This window comes from Sphaeramia orbicularis, chromosome 17 (assembly GCF_902148855.1).
Source record: "Sphaeramia orbicularis chromosome 17, fSphaOr1.1, whole genome shotgun sequence".
Taxonomy (NCBI): domain Eukaryota; kingdom Metazoa; phylum Chordata; class Actinopteri; order Kurtiformes; family Apogonidae; genus Sphaeramia; species Sphaeramia orbicularis.
Window position 1 is genome coordinate 35,239,027 of NC_043973.1, and position 17,891 is coordinate 35,256,917.

The following is a 17,891-nucleotide window of genomic DNA, read 5'->3' on the forward strand; positions in this document are numbered from 1 at the left end:
TATAATGTACTTTCCCTTATTAATATTTTATTCAGCCCTTTTTAGTCAACTTTCATTTATCCACATGACGTCCTCAACCCTTCTGACTCCACCCACTAGGAGACAGGAAAACACAGGCTCATGTACTACGTCTTATGCTAATGTTTTAATTGTAAGACCCATAGCTGCAGAACTGTGTTTTTCTGTATATATACCTAAACGTAGCTGAAAAATCAGCCCCGAAGACCACATACACTGTACAAATGCTTAGAGTCAACTCAAAGAGAATTTGTTTTTTAATGAGAAGTTGTCACTGAGGAGTTAAACAGTTTCACCTGACAGTCATACATATTCAGTACAGCACATCACATGTAGTGTTTCATCTTTACTGCAGCTATCTTGTCTTCTCTCTCCTTCATTTTCTGCCTGTACACCATTACATTTCGCTGTACAGTTTGTAAAAAAAGAAAAAAAAAAAAATCAATTAAAATAGATTCATTTTACATAAGATTATTACTGAAAAGACTTTGATTTCCATTTGTGCTTGAGGTGCAGAGATGCAGAAATTCCTCCAAACAGAATGCAAAAAGGAGCCGGTACCAAGTTGTTAAAAGCCTGATATTTTTGTGTCTCTTCTCACAGTTTTGGCTTAGTGCTGCATGCGCTTCACCATAAAGAGGGTAGTTTTCCATTGATGAGCCGGCACAGGCAGCTTCAGCACCACCAGCAGCAAATCACTACTCTGTTAAAAGGCCCTGATGCGTAGCAAACTCTCCTGCCAAGCCTCCTCGCTCCAAATCTGCCTGCTTGCAGACCCCCTGTAATTGGAGGCATTAAACTTGCTTTGGACAGGATGGCAAATGAGTGCTTTGAGCTTGGAAGAAAACTGACTGCATTCAGAGGAGGTACACAAGTAGATGCAGCTAAATCTGACAAATCACTGCCAATCCACCAGATCTGTGTGTGGGAGAAGGAGGGGTTTACGAGTGTGTACAGTTATGCATATAAATCTGCATGTGTGTGCATGGAGTCTATGTGTATTTTTTTTCCCCCGTGTCCTGTCTTGGCTGGTGTTCATGCATGATTATGTGCATCCGGTATAACGGCCGAGCTGCTGTTAATCTTGCGGTAATCGTCAGAATCACTCTGGTGATGCAGGGATTTGACGTTGAACTACGGACTGTCTGGTCACTGACGAGCAACCAGCAGCCATGAAATAAAAACTGTCTGTCATCCTGCCATCACATCCTCAGTTTTCCCTTCACCAAGCACGCTCATTAAAACCTCTGTGAGGAACTGTCGCAGCTGATTTCTCATCACTTAATGGTCTGTAATACGATAATGAGATATTTTCCTTTAGGTTTGCTGCCATTTTGCATCATCTTCAGGAAGTAGCAGTAAAATATATCCCATTCAGCTTTGCTGAGATGGAGTGTTTTCTCTTGCGAGCAGCGAGCCAGGGCGGCCTGCGAAGCTGGAAACGCTTCAAATGTTTAATGGTAAACAGGATGCAAAATCTGACTTTTGACATTGTGTCAAATCTCAGAGGCAATGGAAAATATCACACAAACATGTTGAAAATAGGCTTCTCTCATAGTTTAAACCTTGATTAGAAGCTGGGCCCATTTCTTGCTGCACTGCTGTGAATGTAAAATAGGTCCTAAAAAATACAATGAGCAGCTTTTCACTGGAAGACTTCCTCCTCAGCAGGCTTGTGTGTATAATATTCTCCAAGGTCAAGCATTTTTACACATCCTCTTTCTTACATCAGCAAAAAGCAGTGATAGCACCGCCAAGCATTTATCTGTTATCCACCAACACAGCTTTGACATGCATGATAAGCACCTCACGCCATGGTTTATCCAGTGGAAACGCACAACGTGGCTGTGCGTGCTCATTCTAATGTGGCTGCCTCCTTTGTGCTGTTGTACATTCACCCTATGAGAGCAGCAGATAAGATTAGAGAACATGTGGAGGACTTGACACAACTGGTCGTCCCTTTGGTGGCTCATACTGCAGCTGTCTGAGCAGCGAGTCAAAAACAGTTAAGTATGAACCCTTGGAGCCCCCCGATAGATGAGCTTCCACTCAGTCAATAAAAACAGAAGGTGACAGCTTCACTCATCTGCACCAGTATGGAGTACGAGCGGGTTTGTGTCCTGGCTGACAGATTAAAGCCAAACAACACTGACATTTGGTGTGAAGCCAGATTAACTTTGCCTTCTTGAAGCTTCTCCAGCAACTGAGACTGAAATCCCCAGAATAGTCCTGTGGTCTCACTAATTGGCGAGCTGTGTGGACCGGGCTTTGATTAATCTTAAAACTTAATGAATCCATCCAAAGCTGCTGTGATATTCTGACTGAGGAGGTAAAACACACTTGCTATTCCCTCTTTTCATCCGTCGGCCGGATGAGAGGAGACCTGGAACTTCAGCCTAGTGAACCCGGCGAGAAATCAAAGAGAATACCAGAGATCCGTTTAATAATTTATTTGCATATGATTATCGTAAAAATACTGAAAGAGAAATGCTTATTTTTGTTCTAGTTTTCTGGCAATTTTTTTTACAATCTAATACACCTTTAATTGCACAGGAAAAAGTCTGCCCTAACAGACACACATTTTCTTCTTTCATTGTGACATATAGTTCAGATATAATGACCATTAAACTGTAAATTCTCCATTTGTTTGCTCCTCAACAATAAACAAACAGGCATATAAACGAGGGTCATAGAGAGGCCAAAGTCAGGTCAGATATTTGTATATGCTGAGCGGGTTGGTCTAATAGAAAGTATTATATATACAGGCAGTTTTTAAATAGGAACTGCGCTGACAGCTGGCGTGCTGAAGAAAACACATGTCAGGAGAAATGAACCAATGAGTGATTTGTTGTACATCAATGTTTGTAGGTCAGGTTAATATTAAGGTCACAAAGCTATCATCTGGAGAGTGACCTTTTTCATTCTCGCTGATCTGCAACACACTTTGCCAACATGAAATATACAACACAGCACTATCACAGGCCCTTTTTGTTTCAAAGAAATGTCCCCGCAGCGATCTCTCCAAAGTCTCCTCGGTATTTTTAAAGGTAATTATTCCGTCTGAGCGGAATATTTCCTCCTAATTCACTCATTCATGTCTGTCTGGTTTGTTAATGTGTGAAAAAACAAGCATCGTAATAAAAAAGTTAAGCCCCAGTACTCGTAAAAAAAAACACAAAAACACCTCTTTGCAGTAATAGATAATAACTTAGCATTCAAAACAATGCGTATATGAATCAAATAAGATTAAGAAAAACATGGACATTAAAGTCCATACAGCAAATGCCACCAAAGCAACAGTTATTAATGTGGAACTTATTTGTACTTGTTTTTCTCATGAAGACGTTTCCACTTTGGCATGCACACGATGTGTCCTGCACAGTGTCAGTAACATCTCTTCTCTGACAAAGAGATGGTGTGAAGACTTGGATGCTTTGTACAGATTTGTAACACGTCTATCTCCCAGTACAGGTGGAAGACAGAATTTAAGAGGAAGCGGATGAAAGTGTTTTTTTTTTTCCTTCTTGTTTAAGAAAAAGTAAAAGAATAAAAGAAAAGTTGGTTGGGGTAAAAAAAAAAAAAAAAAAAAATAGACTGATTGGATTGAAGGTCTAAAGATGCTGTCATAGTTTGTTCAAAGCAAACATTTGCTTTATCTTGGCACTGTTGTATTGTTCTAGACACTGAATCCTATCATCTGTGCGAGTTCTCCCATCCTCAGTCTGAGTAACCGGGTGAAAGAGAAGGAAAGACTGATTCCCAACCAGCTGAAAACACATGCAGACATGCAAACACAACCTGAGAGGGGGCAATAGGAAGTTTGGCTTTATGTCAATAGTCACAAATCCACAAGTGTCAAGTAATGAACACACACACTGCAATGAAATGTTCTCTTTTTAACAGACATTAAATCTCCACTTGGAAAGGAATCTCCGAAACGGTCCTTTTTCTTTGTAGCCGGAGCTTCCTTCTTTTTCTTTTCTTCTTTTTATTTTACATCAGGCTCTTCATGTCAGAGTTTCTAGGTAGTTTCTATTCACTTGGGAATCCTCCTCTTGTGTGTTTTGTCAGAGTTTGCAGCGGCTCACACTCTGATGGGGAGAGTCTGGCTCATCTGTTGCCGAACGATTTCCTGGCTGCTGTCCGGACTCTTCCTGTTGTGCCCTGGCAGCGTCCCTCCGAGCCGCAACAGGTCCCTGTCAACACAAAGCCACACAGGTCAGCGACGGCTTCACAACACACACTCGGTTTTTACTCCTCAAAGTGCTTTCAAACTGCGGGTCAAAGCGGAAAACCCTTGACTGAAATGCCACTATGCTTAAAATGCACTGGTAACAAACCGAAAAAATACAATGTGTGCTCAAACAGCTGATCCTCATGGGAATGGATTACTGTCAAGAGGAAAAAACAGTGATAGTGTCATATTTGGCAATAACATGAGGAGTTTACTGTAAAAATAGAGGGATGGCCATGGCTCAGGAGGTAGAGTGGGTCGTCCAATTGTCCAGTGTCCTAGTCATGTGCCGTTGTGTCCTTGGGCAAGACACTTCACCCGCCTTGCCTCTAGTGTCACTCACACTGGTGTATGAATGCGTATTAATCCGTTTTAAATGATGTATATTTTTCATATATTTTTATGCATGGTGTGATCGTTTTAAATTATGTATATTTTATATTGTACTGCAATATAAATATATACTGGATACACTGGATTGACAGGTTGTTCTATTGTATGGTGTGTGTGTGGATAAACATGGGGGTGCAGATGTGTGTTGGTGTACAGCTGTAGATACAAACTGGTGTGTATGTCTATGTGTATGTGACTGTATGTGTGTACAGGTTTGTAGGGCTGTGTTTATGGAGAATCACAATCTTAGGTTATTTATCAAGTGATTCAGCACTAACAGTCTGAGGACTGGAATTGGGGGGTAGGACTGGATAAGCACTGGCTTCTTCCTACTCCCTTTCAGGCACAACAGTTGTTCTTTTTTTTCTATTATTTGATTTTTTATTTATGTATTGATTATTATTATTATTATTATTATTATTATTATTATTATTATTATTATTATTATTATTATTATTTTTGTTTTTCTTCCATATGTTTTGTATTATGTCTGTGTCTGAAATAAACTAAACTAAACTAAACTAAACTAAACAATGTTGTGGAAGAGCCCAACCAGGGACTGGAGTTGAGAATTAGCATTAGCTATAAACTCTATATGCATCACATCAGCTGCAGACTTGTAACTATGTTTGACTGCATTGTCCCTGTCAAATAAATAAATAAATACATAAATGAATGTTCAGTGGTGGTCGGAGGGGCTGTTTGGTGTGAACTGGCAGCCATGCTTCTGTTAGCCTGCCCCAGGGCAGCAGTGGATACAAATGTAGTGTACCTCCACCAGAGAGTGAATGAATAATGGATCAATAATGTAAAGCGCTTTAGGTGCCTTGAAAAGTCCTACAGAAATCTAATACATTATTAAAAATAGAACACTTTCATTTTACCTAACCTAACCTAGCATAGCATAGCATAGCACAGCATAACATAACATAACATAAATCTAGCATAACATAACATAACCTAGCATAACCTAGCATAACCTAGCATAACCTAGCATAACATAACATAACATAACATAACATAACATAACATAACATAAATCTAGCATAACATAACATAACATAACATAACATAACATAACATAACATAACATAACATAACATGCTTTAGGTGCCTTGAAAAGCCCTACAGAAATCTAATCCATTATTAAAAATAGAACATTTTCATTTTACCTAACCTAACCTAGCATAGCATAACATAGCATAGCATAACATAACATACCATACCATAACATAACATAACATAACATAACATAACATAACATAACATAACATAACATAACATAAATCTAGCATAACATAACATAACATAACATAACATAACATGCTTTAGGTGCCTTGAAAAGCCCTACAGAAATCTAATCCATTATTAAAAATAGAACATTTTCATTTTACCTAACCTAACCTAGCATAGCATAACCTAGCATAACATAACATACATCTAGTATAACATAACATAACATAAATCTAGCATAACATAGCATAACATAACATAACATAACATAAATCTAGCATAACATAACATAACATAACATAAATCTAGCATAACCTAGCATAACATAACATTACATACCATAACCTATCATAACATAACATAACATAACATAACTTAACCTACCATAGCATAGCATAGCATAGCATAGCATAACGTAACGTAACATAACAAGCTGTTTACATTACAACAAGATAATTCCATGTTACAACTAGGATTCACAGATACATCTATATCTATCAATATTTGCTTATATCAATCAGTATAAATCTATAAGATATCTTGTCACCAGTGTGGTATTTATCTATTTTGCTGTATTATATATATATTTATTTTCATATATTTATATGCATGAATAATAAGCACATTCACACATAAAGCAATGAAAGTGAAAGACTTTAAAATAGTAGCTATTTTATATTTATAATGAAGATTTCTTTGTTAAGGAGGGTAAATAAAACAAAATAAAGAAATACAAAGTATGGGAATCACTACTGGCCAAAAGTATATTTTTAATGTCATATATCAAATATTTTGCATTCTGTGCATCTCTAAAATCAGCATACACACTTAACATAACATGAAACACTTGACGCTGTGACATGATGACTTACTGTTCGAACATAAACAGTTTCATGTCTCGGCACAATTTGTATTGCAATAATGGAAAGAAGTTTATTCTTATAACTAGACAACACATGACATTATCTTTTAATGTACAAACATCTTGAAAAACCTGAGAAACATTATTATAGCAATAAATGTTGGACAGTTGATACTAATCTGTGGTTTGTTTTTCTGGCCTGGCTGTAATGCATATCCATAGATCTGGATCCTCCTCTGCTCTCAGTCCACTTCAAATGCCAAACCAAATCTGCTCATCACATTTCTAGGTTTTAATAAAAGTTCAACATATTTCTCATCTATCTTGGAGAAAGCGCTACAGCCTCTGAGTGTCCTTTGTTCCACAGCCAGTGTCCTTGTTTTTAAGGCCCTCGTGGCTGTAGATACTCTACAGATAGCGCTTCGTCTCATATCCTCTCTCTCCCTCGTTATCTCTCCCAGTATCAATGAGCAGCCAATGGTAGGTGAGGATCGGCCGCAATGCATTCGCCACCTCGGAATCGCACGCAAACACCGGAGACACTCTCTAAATCATGCTCTGACAACATGATCTTTCCTCCCTCCTTCCCTTCCTCCTTGCTCCCTCTTTGTCTACGTCTTGCTGTTGCATACAGATGAGGCCATAAATTAATCATTGGCATGTCATCTGCACACACTGACACGCAGCAGAACATGCACAGACACACACAGAAGCATAACACACATACATCTCCCTCCTATTTGCCCATCACAGCATTGGGCGCGCCCTCCCTCAATGCATTAAAAAGCTCATTAGCAACCTAATTAAACACATTCCTCTCTTTTAGCTTCTCCTCAATCTCCCTTATTACTCACACTTCATCACCTCCTGCTTTTCCACATCAGCAGCTCTGACTGCTGTCTGTCCTATCACCTACATTCCAGCATCCAGCCAAGTGTAGGGGGAATTAAACCGAGGTCAACCATTACATTTCCACACACAATTAGCTTCACTGAGCCCAAACCCTGGCACAGGAATCGCCCTTGGGGCTCGGTGTCGGAGTGAAACTGTGAGCCAAGGAGCTGGCACCAACATCGGGACAATGTATGTATGAATTCTGCCTTTTGTGTCTGTCAAAACAAAAAAAAAACAGGAAGTGCTTACGGATTCACAGCTACAGAGATGCGCTCCATTCATTATACATTACTACAGAGATGCGGATCCATCAATGAACCGGGACTAATCAGGCTGTTGACTAGATGCTGGATGTTAGAGCCAGAATGTGAGGATATAATTTGAGATTAATAATGCTTAAGCCATTAGGGGACAGATATTTAAGAGGCACAGAGTGAGTGTGAGAGTAAAAGTTAATTTACGTACCGTTTTATGATCTATCAATTCAGAGTTCATCTTTTCTGGCCGTAGTATGAGAATGAAATGTACAAAAGGAAATGCATGTTTATTTAATTGCTATGACTGATGCTCAGTGGTGGTTCTGAGTCATATAGACGAAGCACAGGAGTTCCTCAACATCGAGACACAACGTAATTCAAACTTTTTTCATTAAACTGGATTTCATCTCCTGTGATTCACGTCAGACTTAACCCATAAAGACCCAGTGTGACTTTTGTGTCAGTTCCTAAATAAATTTTTCTCTCTATTTAACTTCTCCTAAATGATTTATCACCATTTTATTATGTATTATCCTCTGCATTTTTTCAGTGAAAATCATCTATTTTCCTATGTTTAATTCACTGATCATGTAGATGTTCATCAAAGCTCAGATTAAAGTGATTTTTTCAGCAAAATATATCATTAACAGAACATAAACCCAGTGTGTCCATCCACTGTCATTGATCCAACTCTGTGGGTTTTACTGGTGAATCAATGTTGTAGAAGATGACCGTGTTTCCATGGTAACTACAGAGCCTCTGAACGTCCAAATGGGTCATATCTGATGACCATGAAAAGATGATAAACTGCATTTTACACCAATTATTGACATGTATTGATAGGATTAGTGCAGGGGTTCCCAAAATGGGATATGCATACCCCCAGGGGTACTTGGAAGAAGCCCAGGGGGTATTTGAAATATTTTTGGGGATAAGTCATCATATACAGAATACAAAATAAATAATGAGAATTAATGCTGAAATATAAAACCCAATAAATACATTCATATAATAGTTTTATTGTCAATCCTCTTGTTTAAGCTTTGGTAACATTTTAAGAACATTTTTATTTTATGTTATTCAAAATGAGATTATTTGAGTAGCTAAGTAATTATTTTTTTGTTGATGAAAGCTTCATTTGTTAATTAATGACCAATTTGAATGAAAGAGGGCACTTTTTATTTTATACTTTGCACACAGAATTTTTTTTTTGTATATATTACAGTTAAATATATTTTGTTCCTTTACAAAGCTTTGAAAATATAACACATACCTTTGGCACATGAACAGATTTTGCCAATTTTTTTTTTTTTTTCAATCAGAAATGCTGAAGTGAGAGTTGGGAGTACTTGGCTAAAAAAGAACATTTCAGGGGGTACTCCACTGTAAAAAATTTGAGAACCATTGGATTAAGTGCATTAACAGGTATACAAATATTAAATCAGTAGATGCTTTTGGTCGATGGTGGATGTTTGGGTCTTTATGGGTTAAACCAGTGTTTTTCAGCCTTGCAGTCGGGACCCCAGGTGGGGTCACCTGGAATTTCTAGTAATTACATACAAAATAAATAATGAGAATTAATGCTGAAATATAAAACACAATAAATACATTCATATAATAGTTTTATTATCAATCATCTTTTTTAAGCTTTGGTAACATTTTAAGAACATTTCTATTTTCTATTTTTCATTTTACACCAATTATTTCCATGTATTGGAAAGATTAATGGACAAACAAAAGTTATTAACCCTTTCATGCATGAATTATGAGAACATTAATCAAGATTTCTTTCTTTATTCCTCTTTAGGGATTTAAAAAAACAATGAGATTATTATTTTTTTTTTATGAAGCTATTTTTCATGGAGTTGCAAAAATGTGCATTTAATTTTTAAAGCAACGAAACGTGTGTTTACTGATATACTGTGTGAAAACTATGAAATAAAAACATTTAATGCTGCTAATTTGATGTTTTCTCACATTTTAACATACACTACAAACAAAAAGTTATGGATATTTAAAATTTTTGGGATATTTTTTTCAGTTTGGATTTTTGCCCTTTTCTTATTTTTTTTGTGTGTGAATTGAATTGAAACACATTTTTTTAATGACCAGATATTGTTAATTTACAAATGGCAAAAATGACAAAAAAAAGACAAAAAAAAAAGAAATATCCTTAACTTTTTGTTTGTTGTGAACTCCAATACTAGTCACTTCATGGAGATAATATGCCCCCCCAAAAAAAACAAAAAACAAAAAAAAACAAAAAACTTTTGTTGTTAATTACAGTCTCATAACGATAACAAGGGATTGATTTACACTCAAACATGTTGATTTGGTTTATCAAGAACAGCCAAGTTACAGTAATGTTATCAATTGCAGTTTATTGTGTATTGTGTTGGCTGATATGAAACTAAAATAACAAAATCCATGAATATACAAGAGAACAGCTGGAGAAGAACTGACCACTGGAGTGACCACTGGAGTGACCACTATGCATGAAAGGGTTAAAACTGTTTAGATCAGTAGATGATTTTGTTCAGCGGCGGATGTTTGGGTGTTTATGACTTAAATCCAAAAGTTGACAGCTCATTTGTTGCTTATTTTGACATTCAGGTAAAACATCAATACAATGTCCTAGAAAATTTCAGAACGAATGTGTCAGTAAAGATGGCTGGAACTTCTAAAAGCCCAGCGGTGAGAACACAACTGAAAAACAACTCTGATGCAGAGACGGATACCTATGAATAAGTCAACTTCAGCGTTTCCAAAGGAAGTGTCAGTGAATAAGAGGCAGGCATCTGTCTGGCAGCATAACTCTGTAGCTCGATGAAGAATCCTCCCAGATCAACAGAAAGCATAAAACAAAACAAACCCAACAAGCATGAACCTTGTTGTGTCTCTCTTTGGGCCGGACATAATTTTTTTTACTGTGACATCTTATTCCAACAACCCAGAGGCACAGCTCGCTCGTCTTCATCCTCTACTTCACAGCCATCATATACAATACAGGGGACAATTTCACACAAGGTGAAAGACACTGAATTGCATCAGCCCTGTTTGTGTCTGCACTCTTCTGTCGTTACTGTAGGAGAAACCTTGAAAACGTTTTGCGCCCATATAGAAAATCCAGCAGCATACAACATATGGTATGTGATCCAACACAGACACTGACAACCAACACAGACTGACTTTACGATTAGATTTAATTAAACAAAGATTTAGGGCCAGATGTACTAACATCACTAAACCATCCTTTGGTTCCAACTACTGTCAACATTAGTGGTGGAAAGACACGCACGGCTATTTTTGCTCTTGGCCTTAAACATGTATTTGTAGTAAAGTTTCCCTTGCAGTGAGGAGCAATTGCACTATTATTTAATACAGAAAAAAGCACATTTTAACCCATTTTGCACACATTTTGCACAGACATTTTTCTCCACTGGTTTATTAGAATATCAGAGGAGGTGTTCTGAGAATATACTGATCACAAAGCAGACATTTTAACCTATATTGTTCCTGGTCCTGCGATCATTAACTCATAAAGACCTAAACATCCATCATCGACCTAAACCATCTACTAATGGAACTGTTTAATACCTTTAGAGCCAATAATCCTATCAATACATGTAAATAATTGGTGTAAAATACAATCTGTCATCTTTTCATGGTCATCAGATATGACCCATTTGGACATTCAGAGGCTCTGTAGTTACCGTGGAAACACCGACATCTTCTACAACAGTGATTCACCAGTCAAACCAGTGGATGGAGACATTGGGTTTATGTTCAGTTAATGAGACATTGGACTGAAAACGTCACTTTTTCTTCAGTTTTCTCTGTTTTTGATATAATAACCCTCAACTTTAATCTGAGCTTTAATGAACATCTACATGATCAGTAAATTACCTGATTTATACTGATAAAATACAAAGTAAAGAAGATAATCCTATAATAAATGGGGATAAATCACTTAAGAAAGGATAAATATAGAGAAAAAAAAACATTTGGAAAGTGACACAAAAATTGTTTATGGGTTAATGTAAAGAGCACATAGACTTGGAATGTTACCGAATGGCTTGGAGAAGTACAAGCAGAAGTATTAGTGACGTGTAAAATACTAATATTCTACCATCTGTATAGAATAACTGTAGACTACTGGAGTCAGAGGTCAGTGCTATAGAAACCTAGTCTTTTGGTTCCAACTATTGTCAACATTAGTGGTGGAAAGACTGTTTTTTCACTTGGCCTTAAAAATATATTTATACTAAAGTTTATCTCACGGTAAGAAGTCAATTGCATTATTTAATGCAGAAAAAAGCACCTTTTAACCCATTTTGCACACGGCAAGGCTGTGATAGTTGTATACAGAGAAGAAGGAGGTAAAAGATAGACGTTTTTCTCCACTTGTGCTGATTTATTGGAATATCAGACGAGGTGTTCTGAGAATATATTGATCACAAAGCAGACATTTTCACCTAAATTGTTCCTGGTCCTGCGATCATTAATGTAAAGAGCACATAGACTTGGAATGTTACTTAATGGCTTGGAGAAGTACAAACAGAAGTATTACTGATGTTAAAAAACAATATTCTACCATCTACAGCTCTGGAAAAAATTAAGACGCCACAGCAGTTTCCTCTGAAATCAGCATGTGTGCATGTATGACAGCCATTCCAGTCCTGTGTCTGTTGAATTCCAACACAAACACACCTTATTCTACTGAATAAACACCTGATCCATGTCTTATTTAACCTCCTGAGACCCAGGAAAGTAAATGTTTTGGCTTTTTTACATTAAATATTTGTTTTGATTGGAAAAAGCATAATGCAACAGTTTTTCAGATACAATTTTTTATTTTCTTTTTCTTTTGGAATGTCCTTTGCAGTGGACAACATTTTTTAATAAATAAAGCTGTGAAACTCTTGTCCCCTACAGAGGACAAAAATACATTACTGGGTCTCAGGAGGTTAAGAAGGAGAAGTATAAAAACCACTACTGTGGCCACCACTATCTTCTTACAGTAGGCAAAAACAGTGCTATTAGTACCCCAAAAGTAATTGGAATCCAAAAATAACAAGTGTTCATTGAACTCAAACCTCCACCAAGCACCCTGAACGGTGTGCATGTGTGGATCGACTCTTTCTGTTGAAATTCAACAGTTTCCAGGTTGTTCCATATAGCAGAAACAGTTGCAGCTTGGTCCCAGTCATGTGTCTGTCCAATTAGATTCAATTCACATCAATATTTGTTGAGTTCTAATTTTAAATGTGTGGTAAATGGGATTTTCAATGTTCAATGTAAATGTCCACAGAGTCTACATTCCACAGTGGATGTGGACAATTTAGTTCCAGATACAAGAGATTGTTCTGAGCTACAGGTGGATCCAATTGGAGGAGAATTGGAGTCGTTTTGAATTTTGGATGAATTTTGGAAAATGTCTTATTGATGACAGATAGGAAAATTATAGATGTTGTGACCTTGCTGTGACCTTGAACTTTGTCCTACTTGGCCCAAAATGTAATGGGTTGGTCCCAGGGCCTAGGCCTATCTGTGGGGAAGATTTGGGAAAGATGGGTGGAAGAGTTTTACACTAAAGTTGAGAACAAACAAACAAACACACAAAGCAAAGTGATCATAATACCTTGTGGAAGAGGTAACTATTGAAAACTACTGGACTTCTGCTCTGATAATGTTCCCAAACTCTGAGGACTGGTTCTTCTATCAGGACAATGCTCCTGGCCTCGGCTAGGACAATAAAGGTGTGGATGACAGACCACCACATGAAAACCCTGTCATGGCCAGTCCACTCTCCAGACCTGAACCCACTTTGAAAACTTCTGGAGGAACATGGATGGTCACAAGCCATGGAACATGTCTGAGCTTCTGGAATTTGTATGTCAGGAGCTGAATAAAGTCATCCAACAGCAATCGAGGAGAGAGAAGACACGTGAAAGCTGTCATTGAAAATCAGGATTATTCTACCAAATACTGATGCCTGAACTTTTCCCAAGTTACAACATTAGTATTATTACCTCCGCCAAGTGTAACGGTGGGGTTTGTCTGTCTGTTTGTTTGTCTGTCTGTTAGCAAGATAACTCAAAAAGTTATGGACAGATTTTCATGAAATTTTCAGGAAATGTTGATACTGGCACAAGGAAGAAATGATTACATTTTTGTGTTTTCTTGTTTTTTTGGGGGGGGGGGGTCTGGGGGCAGATCTGTCTTGGTGGAGGTCTGCGCTCTCTGAGTGCTTTTCTACTGTTGTTTATAAATGAATATGAGCTGGTTTTCTTTGCATTACTTGAGGTCTGAAAACATCTTTTTGTTATTTTGACCATGTGTCGTGTTCTACAAATACATGCTCTCAATCACAGGTGTCAAACATGTGTCCTGGGGGCCAAATCCGGCCCACCAAAGGGTCCAGTCTTGGGATGAATTTGTGAAATGCAAAAATTACACTAAAATATGAACAATCCTTTTAGTTCAAGTTCCACATTCAGACCAATTCAATCTCCAGTGGGAAGGATTCAGTCAAATACTATCATAATAACAGAGAAATAATGTCAACTCCAAATGTTTTTCTTTGTAAATGCAAATATTTTCATGTATTTGTACACTAAAACAAAGTATAATTTCGCAAAAAAAACGTGAATAACTTGAACAAATATGAACAGCCTGAAATGTCTTAAGAGAAGTCAGTACAATTTTAACAAGATTTTGTCTGTTATTACATGTTTTGTGTGTTTGTAGATCCACTGTGATCTGTCAGTTATAATGTACATGTGGAAATGATAAACTGAGGCAGAATATTGTAAAAATTACAGTTATTTTTTCAGTTTGTTTATGTTATTCTCATTGTTTGAAAGGATAATTTGTAGATGTAAACCTTTTCATAATGTAAATGTACTTTTTTTTGCTCTAAAACACAGAGAAAAGTTTGGAGTTGACATTATTTATATATTATTCTGTTATTATTTTACTGGTTGGGCCCACTGCAGATCAAATTTAGCTGAATGTGGAACTGAACTAAAATGAGTTTGACAGCCCTGCTCTAAATAATAGTATTTTTAGTTGGAATTTGGGAGAAATGTTGTCAGTAGTTTAGAGATTAAAGCAAAAATTTTCATTTTACTCAAACACATACCTATAAATGGTCAGACAAAGTCATCATTTTGCAGTGGTCTCTTATTTTTTTCCAGAGCTGTAAATAGAATAACTGTCGACGACCAGAGTCAGACGTCAGTGCTATGGGAACCTAGTCCTGCACTGCCAGACCCATGTCTATATATAACAAATAAAACAGCTATTGTTGTGAAACGGGTGAAAACTCTGGGTGGTTTGGCTATCTCTTTAACCCTTTGATGCATCAATTATGAGAACCTTAGTCAACATTTTTTTCCCTCAGTGTTTTTATTCCTATTTCAGCATGAAAAAACAATGTGATTGAATTTTTTTTTTTTTTAAATGAATCTATTTTTTTATTGTTTCCAAAACGTCCACTCAGTTGGACACCATGCATTTAATTTTTAAAGGAAAGAAACATGTAAGTGTAAGTGATATACTGTGTGGAAACTATGAAATAAAAGCATTTTTAATGCAGCTAATCTGATGTTTTATCACACACTATAATACTAGTTATTTCTCACTTCATGGAGATAATATGCAAAAAAAAAAAAAAAAAAAGTTTTGTCTAAGAAAACTGTTAATTACAGTGTAATAACAACTAGCAATTGATTTCCACTCAAACATGTTAGTGCAGATCAGGTTTATCTTAGTTACAAAGTGAAAGTTACAGTAATGGTATGAATGTCAGTGTGTGGGATGATGCATAAGTGTCCACTGTGTAGGCTGATATGGAACTAAAACAACAAAACCCATGAATATATAAGAGAACAGCTGGAGAAGAACTGTCCACTGGAGTGACCACTATGCATGAAAGGGTTAAACACATCACATTCATCTTGGGCATAAGGAAAGACTGATTCCCAACCTGAATGCAGAATGAAACAACGGTGCCTTTGCAAAACAGCGCTGGCAGAGGAGTTGTTTTGCCGAAACGTGCGCACGAAGAGACATGCTGTGAAACAAATGACTAAATCCATACAAAAGAAAACACCACTTTGTATAAACTTGCCATTTTTAGCATTTAGTTGAGCTCAGAGGTTGTTGTTCTTTCACTTAGCCAGGGGGACGTTCAGAACCACAATGCTGTCAGACTACATCCTGGGAACAAACCGACAAATGTGGCATCTTTGTGGATCTCCCTTGCATCATATGCCATGCAAGCTTCTTTAATTTCCTCTGTGGAGCCAACCTTTCTCCCTCCCTGGCCTCAGCAGTGTTCAGATGTCCTTTTGTGAACAGGCTGGACATGTGTTTTACTAAAATAGGCTACTGAAATAGTTACATTCATCCTCTGATTCTAAACCAAACTCCTTCTGCTGCCTCTCCTTGATCTGTGTTGCTGTTTCCTGAGAGAAACAAATGCGTAAAACCTATACTGTGTTTTTCAGATTACTCATAACAAGCTGTGGTCGTGTTGTCGGTAAGATCCTCATACCCTCACCAGGTGTACCTATGAGTTGCACTACTTTTTTTTTTTTACATATTTATTTATGATTTTTTTGGTGCAGATTTAAGTTACACTGAACATTTGAATATTCCATTTCAGAGGCATTAAGCATGTCCCATTCTTCCCATCCCTTCACCCTCCCACTCCTGGTCCTACATGACATACTTAATTATAGTAATAAAAAATAGTAAAGTACTCATAGAACAAAAAAGGTAAAAAAATAAATAAATAAATAAAAGCAAAGAAAAGAAAAACAACAGCCCAATAATAGACAAATCTGCTTATTCACAATTACATCACAATTACATCCCACACACAAGATATGGACATGTAGTGTTATTAATATTATTAGAGAGTACACAAGTATATATAGCATGCTAAACAGGTAAAAAAAAAAAAAAAAAAAAAGGTGTGTATGGGAAAACTGCACTAAAAGCATTTTTTTTTTATATAGTTTAGAGTGTAAGAGAGTAAGTTTTTTTAAAGTATTTAACCATGGAGCCCCATACTACTTGAAATTTTGATGGCTGACCTCTCAAATTGTATTTGTATTTGCATTGTATTGTATGTATGTATATATGTATGTATGTATGCATGTATGTATGTATGTATGTATGTATTTATTTATTTATTTATTTATGTCAGTATTTGTCTCTGTATTTGTTCTTCAATTACCATTTAGTATTAACTTCATATCTGTTTACCCTTCTGATGTATGTTTGTCCCTTGGCTGTTTATTGTAAAGCGTCTTTGAGTACTTAGAAAAGCACTAGATAAAGCCGATGTATTATTATTATTATTATTATTATTATTATTATTATTATTAATCTTCTCTAAATTAAAAAAAAACACGAGGTCACTAAGCCATGAGGATGGTTTTGGGACGGTTGTTGATTTCCATCCAAAGAGTATTTGTCTTCTAGCTAATAATGTTGAGAATGCAATAATGTCCATTTCCTCATTTTTGCATAATTTACGGTTAGAAGAGATTCCAAAAATGGCTAATCCAACAAATGGTGTTGCACTACTTTGCTCCACGTTGTCAGTTCAGCACTATTTTTTCTTCTTTATCTTTGCACTACTTTGAAAATGTTGGTTGTCTCAATAGTTTACTTTTGTCTGCAAGAGATTTTCATTCATTATTGCGTGCATTTCAAATCTAGATGCACAAACTACATGAAATGTACTTCTATGTCATGTTTGTTCCTCTAGAACAAGAAGAAGTTGCCTTGATTTTCTCACCCTATCATCTAGTAAAATGTATTTGATGACTTTAGCTAGTTTTTTTCTTAAAAGGCTGTCAAACACAAGCCAACATGGCAACATTAAAGTGCTTTTCTGTTCTTAAAAGGCTCAAGATGTAACATGTTTCCAAAAAAAGACATCATCCACGCACAGTTTCCTCTTCTTCTCTCTACTAACTGGGCA

General features: G+C 36.6%; 1 protein-coding gene across 1 annotated transcript in view; it reads right to left on the reverse strand.

The window, feature by feature from the left end:
- Positions 1–257: 257 nt before the first annotated feature.
- Positions 258–17,891, reverse strand: part of ephb3a (eph receptor B3a) — a 97,271-nt gene continuing 79,637 nt past the window's right edge. The window contains exon 15 of the mRNA XM_030160989.1: positions 258–4,214. Coding sequence (XP_030016849.1) covers positions 4,103–4,214 — 112 coding nt within the window. The 3' untranslated portion in view covers positions 258–4,102. The remainder of the gene's footprint in view (positions 4,215–17,891) is intronic.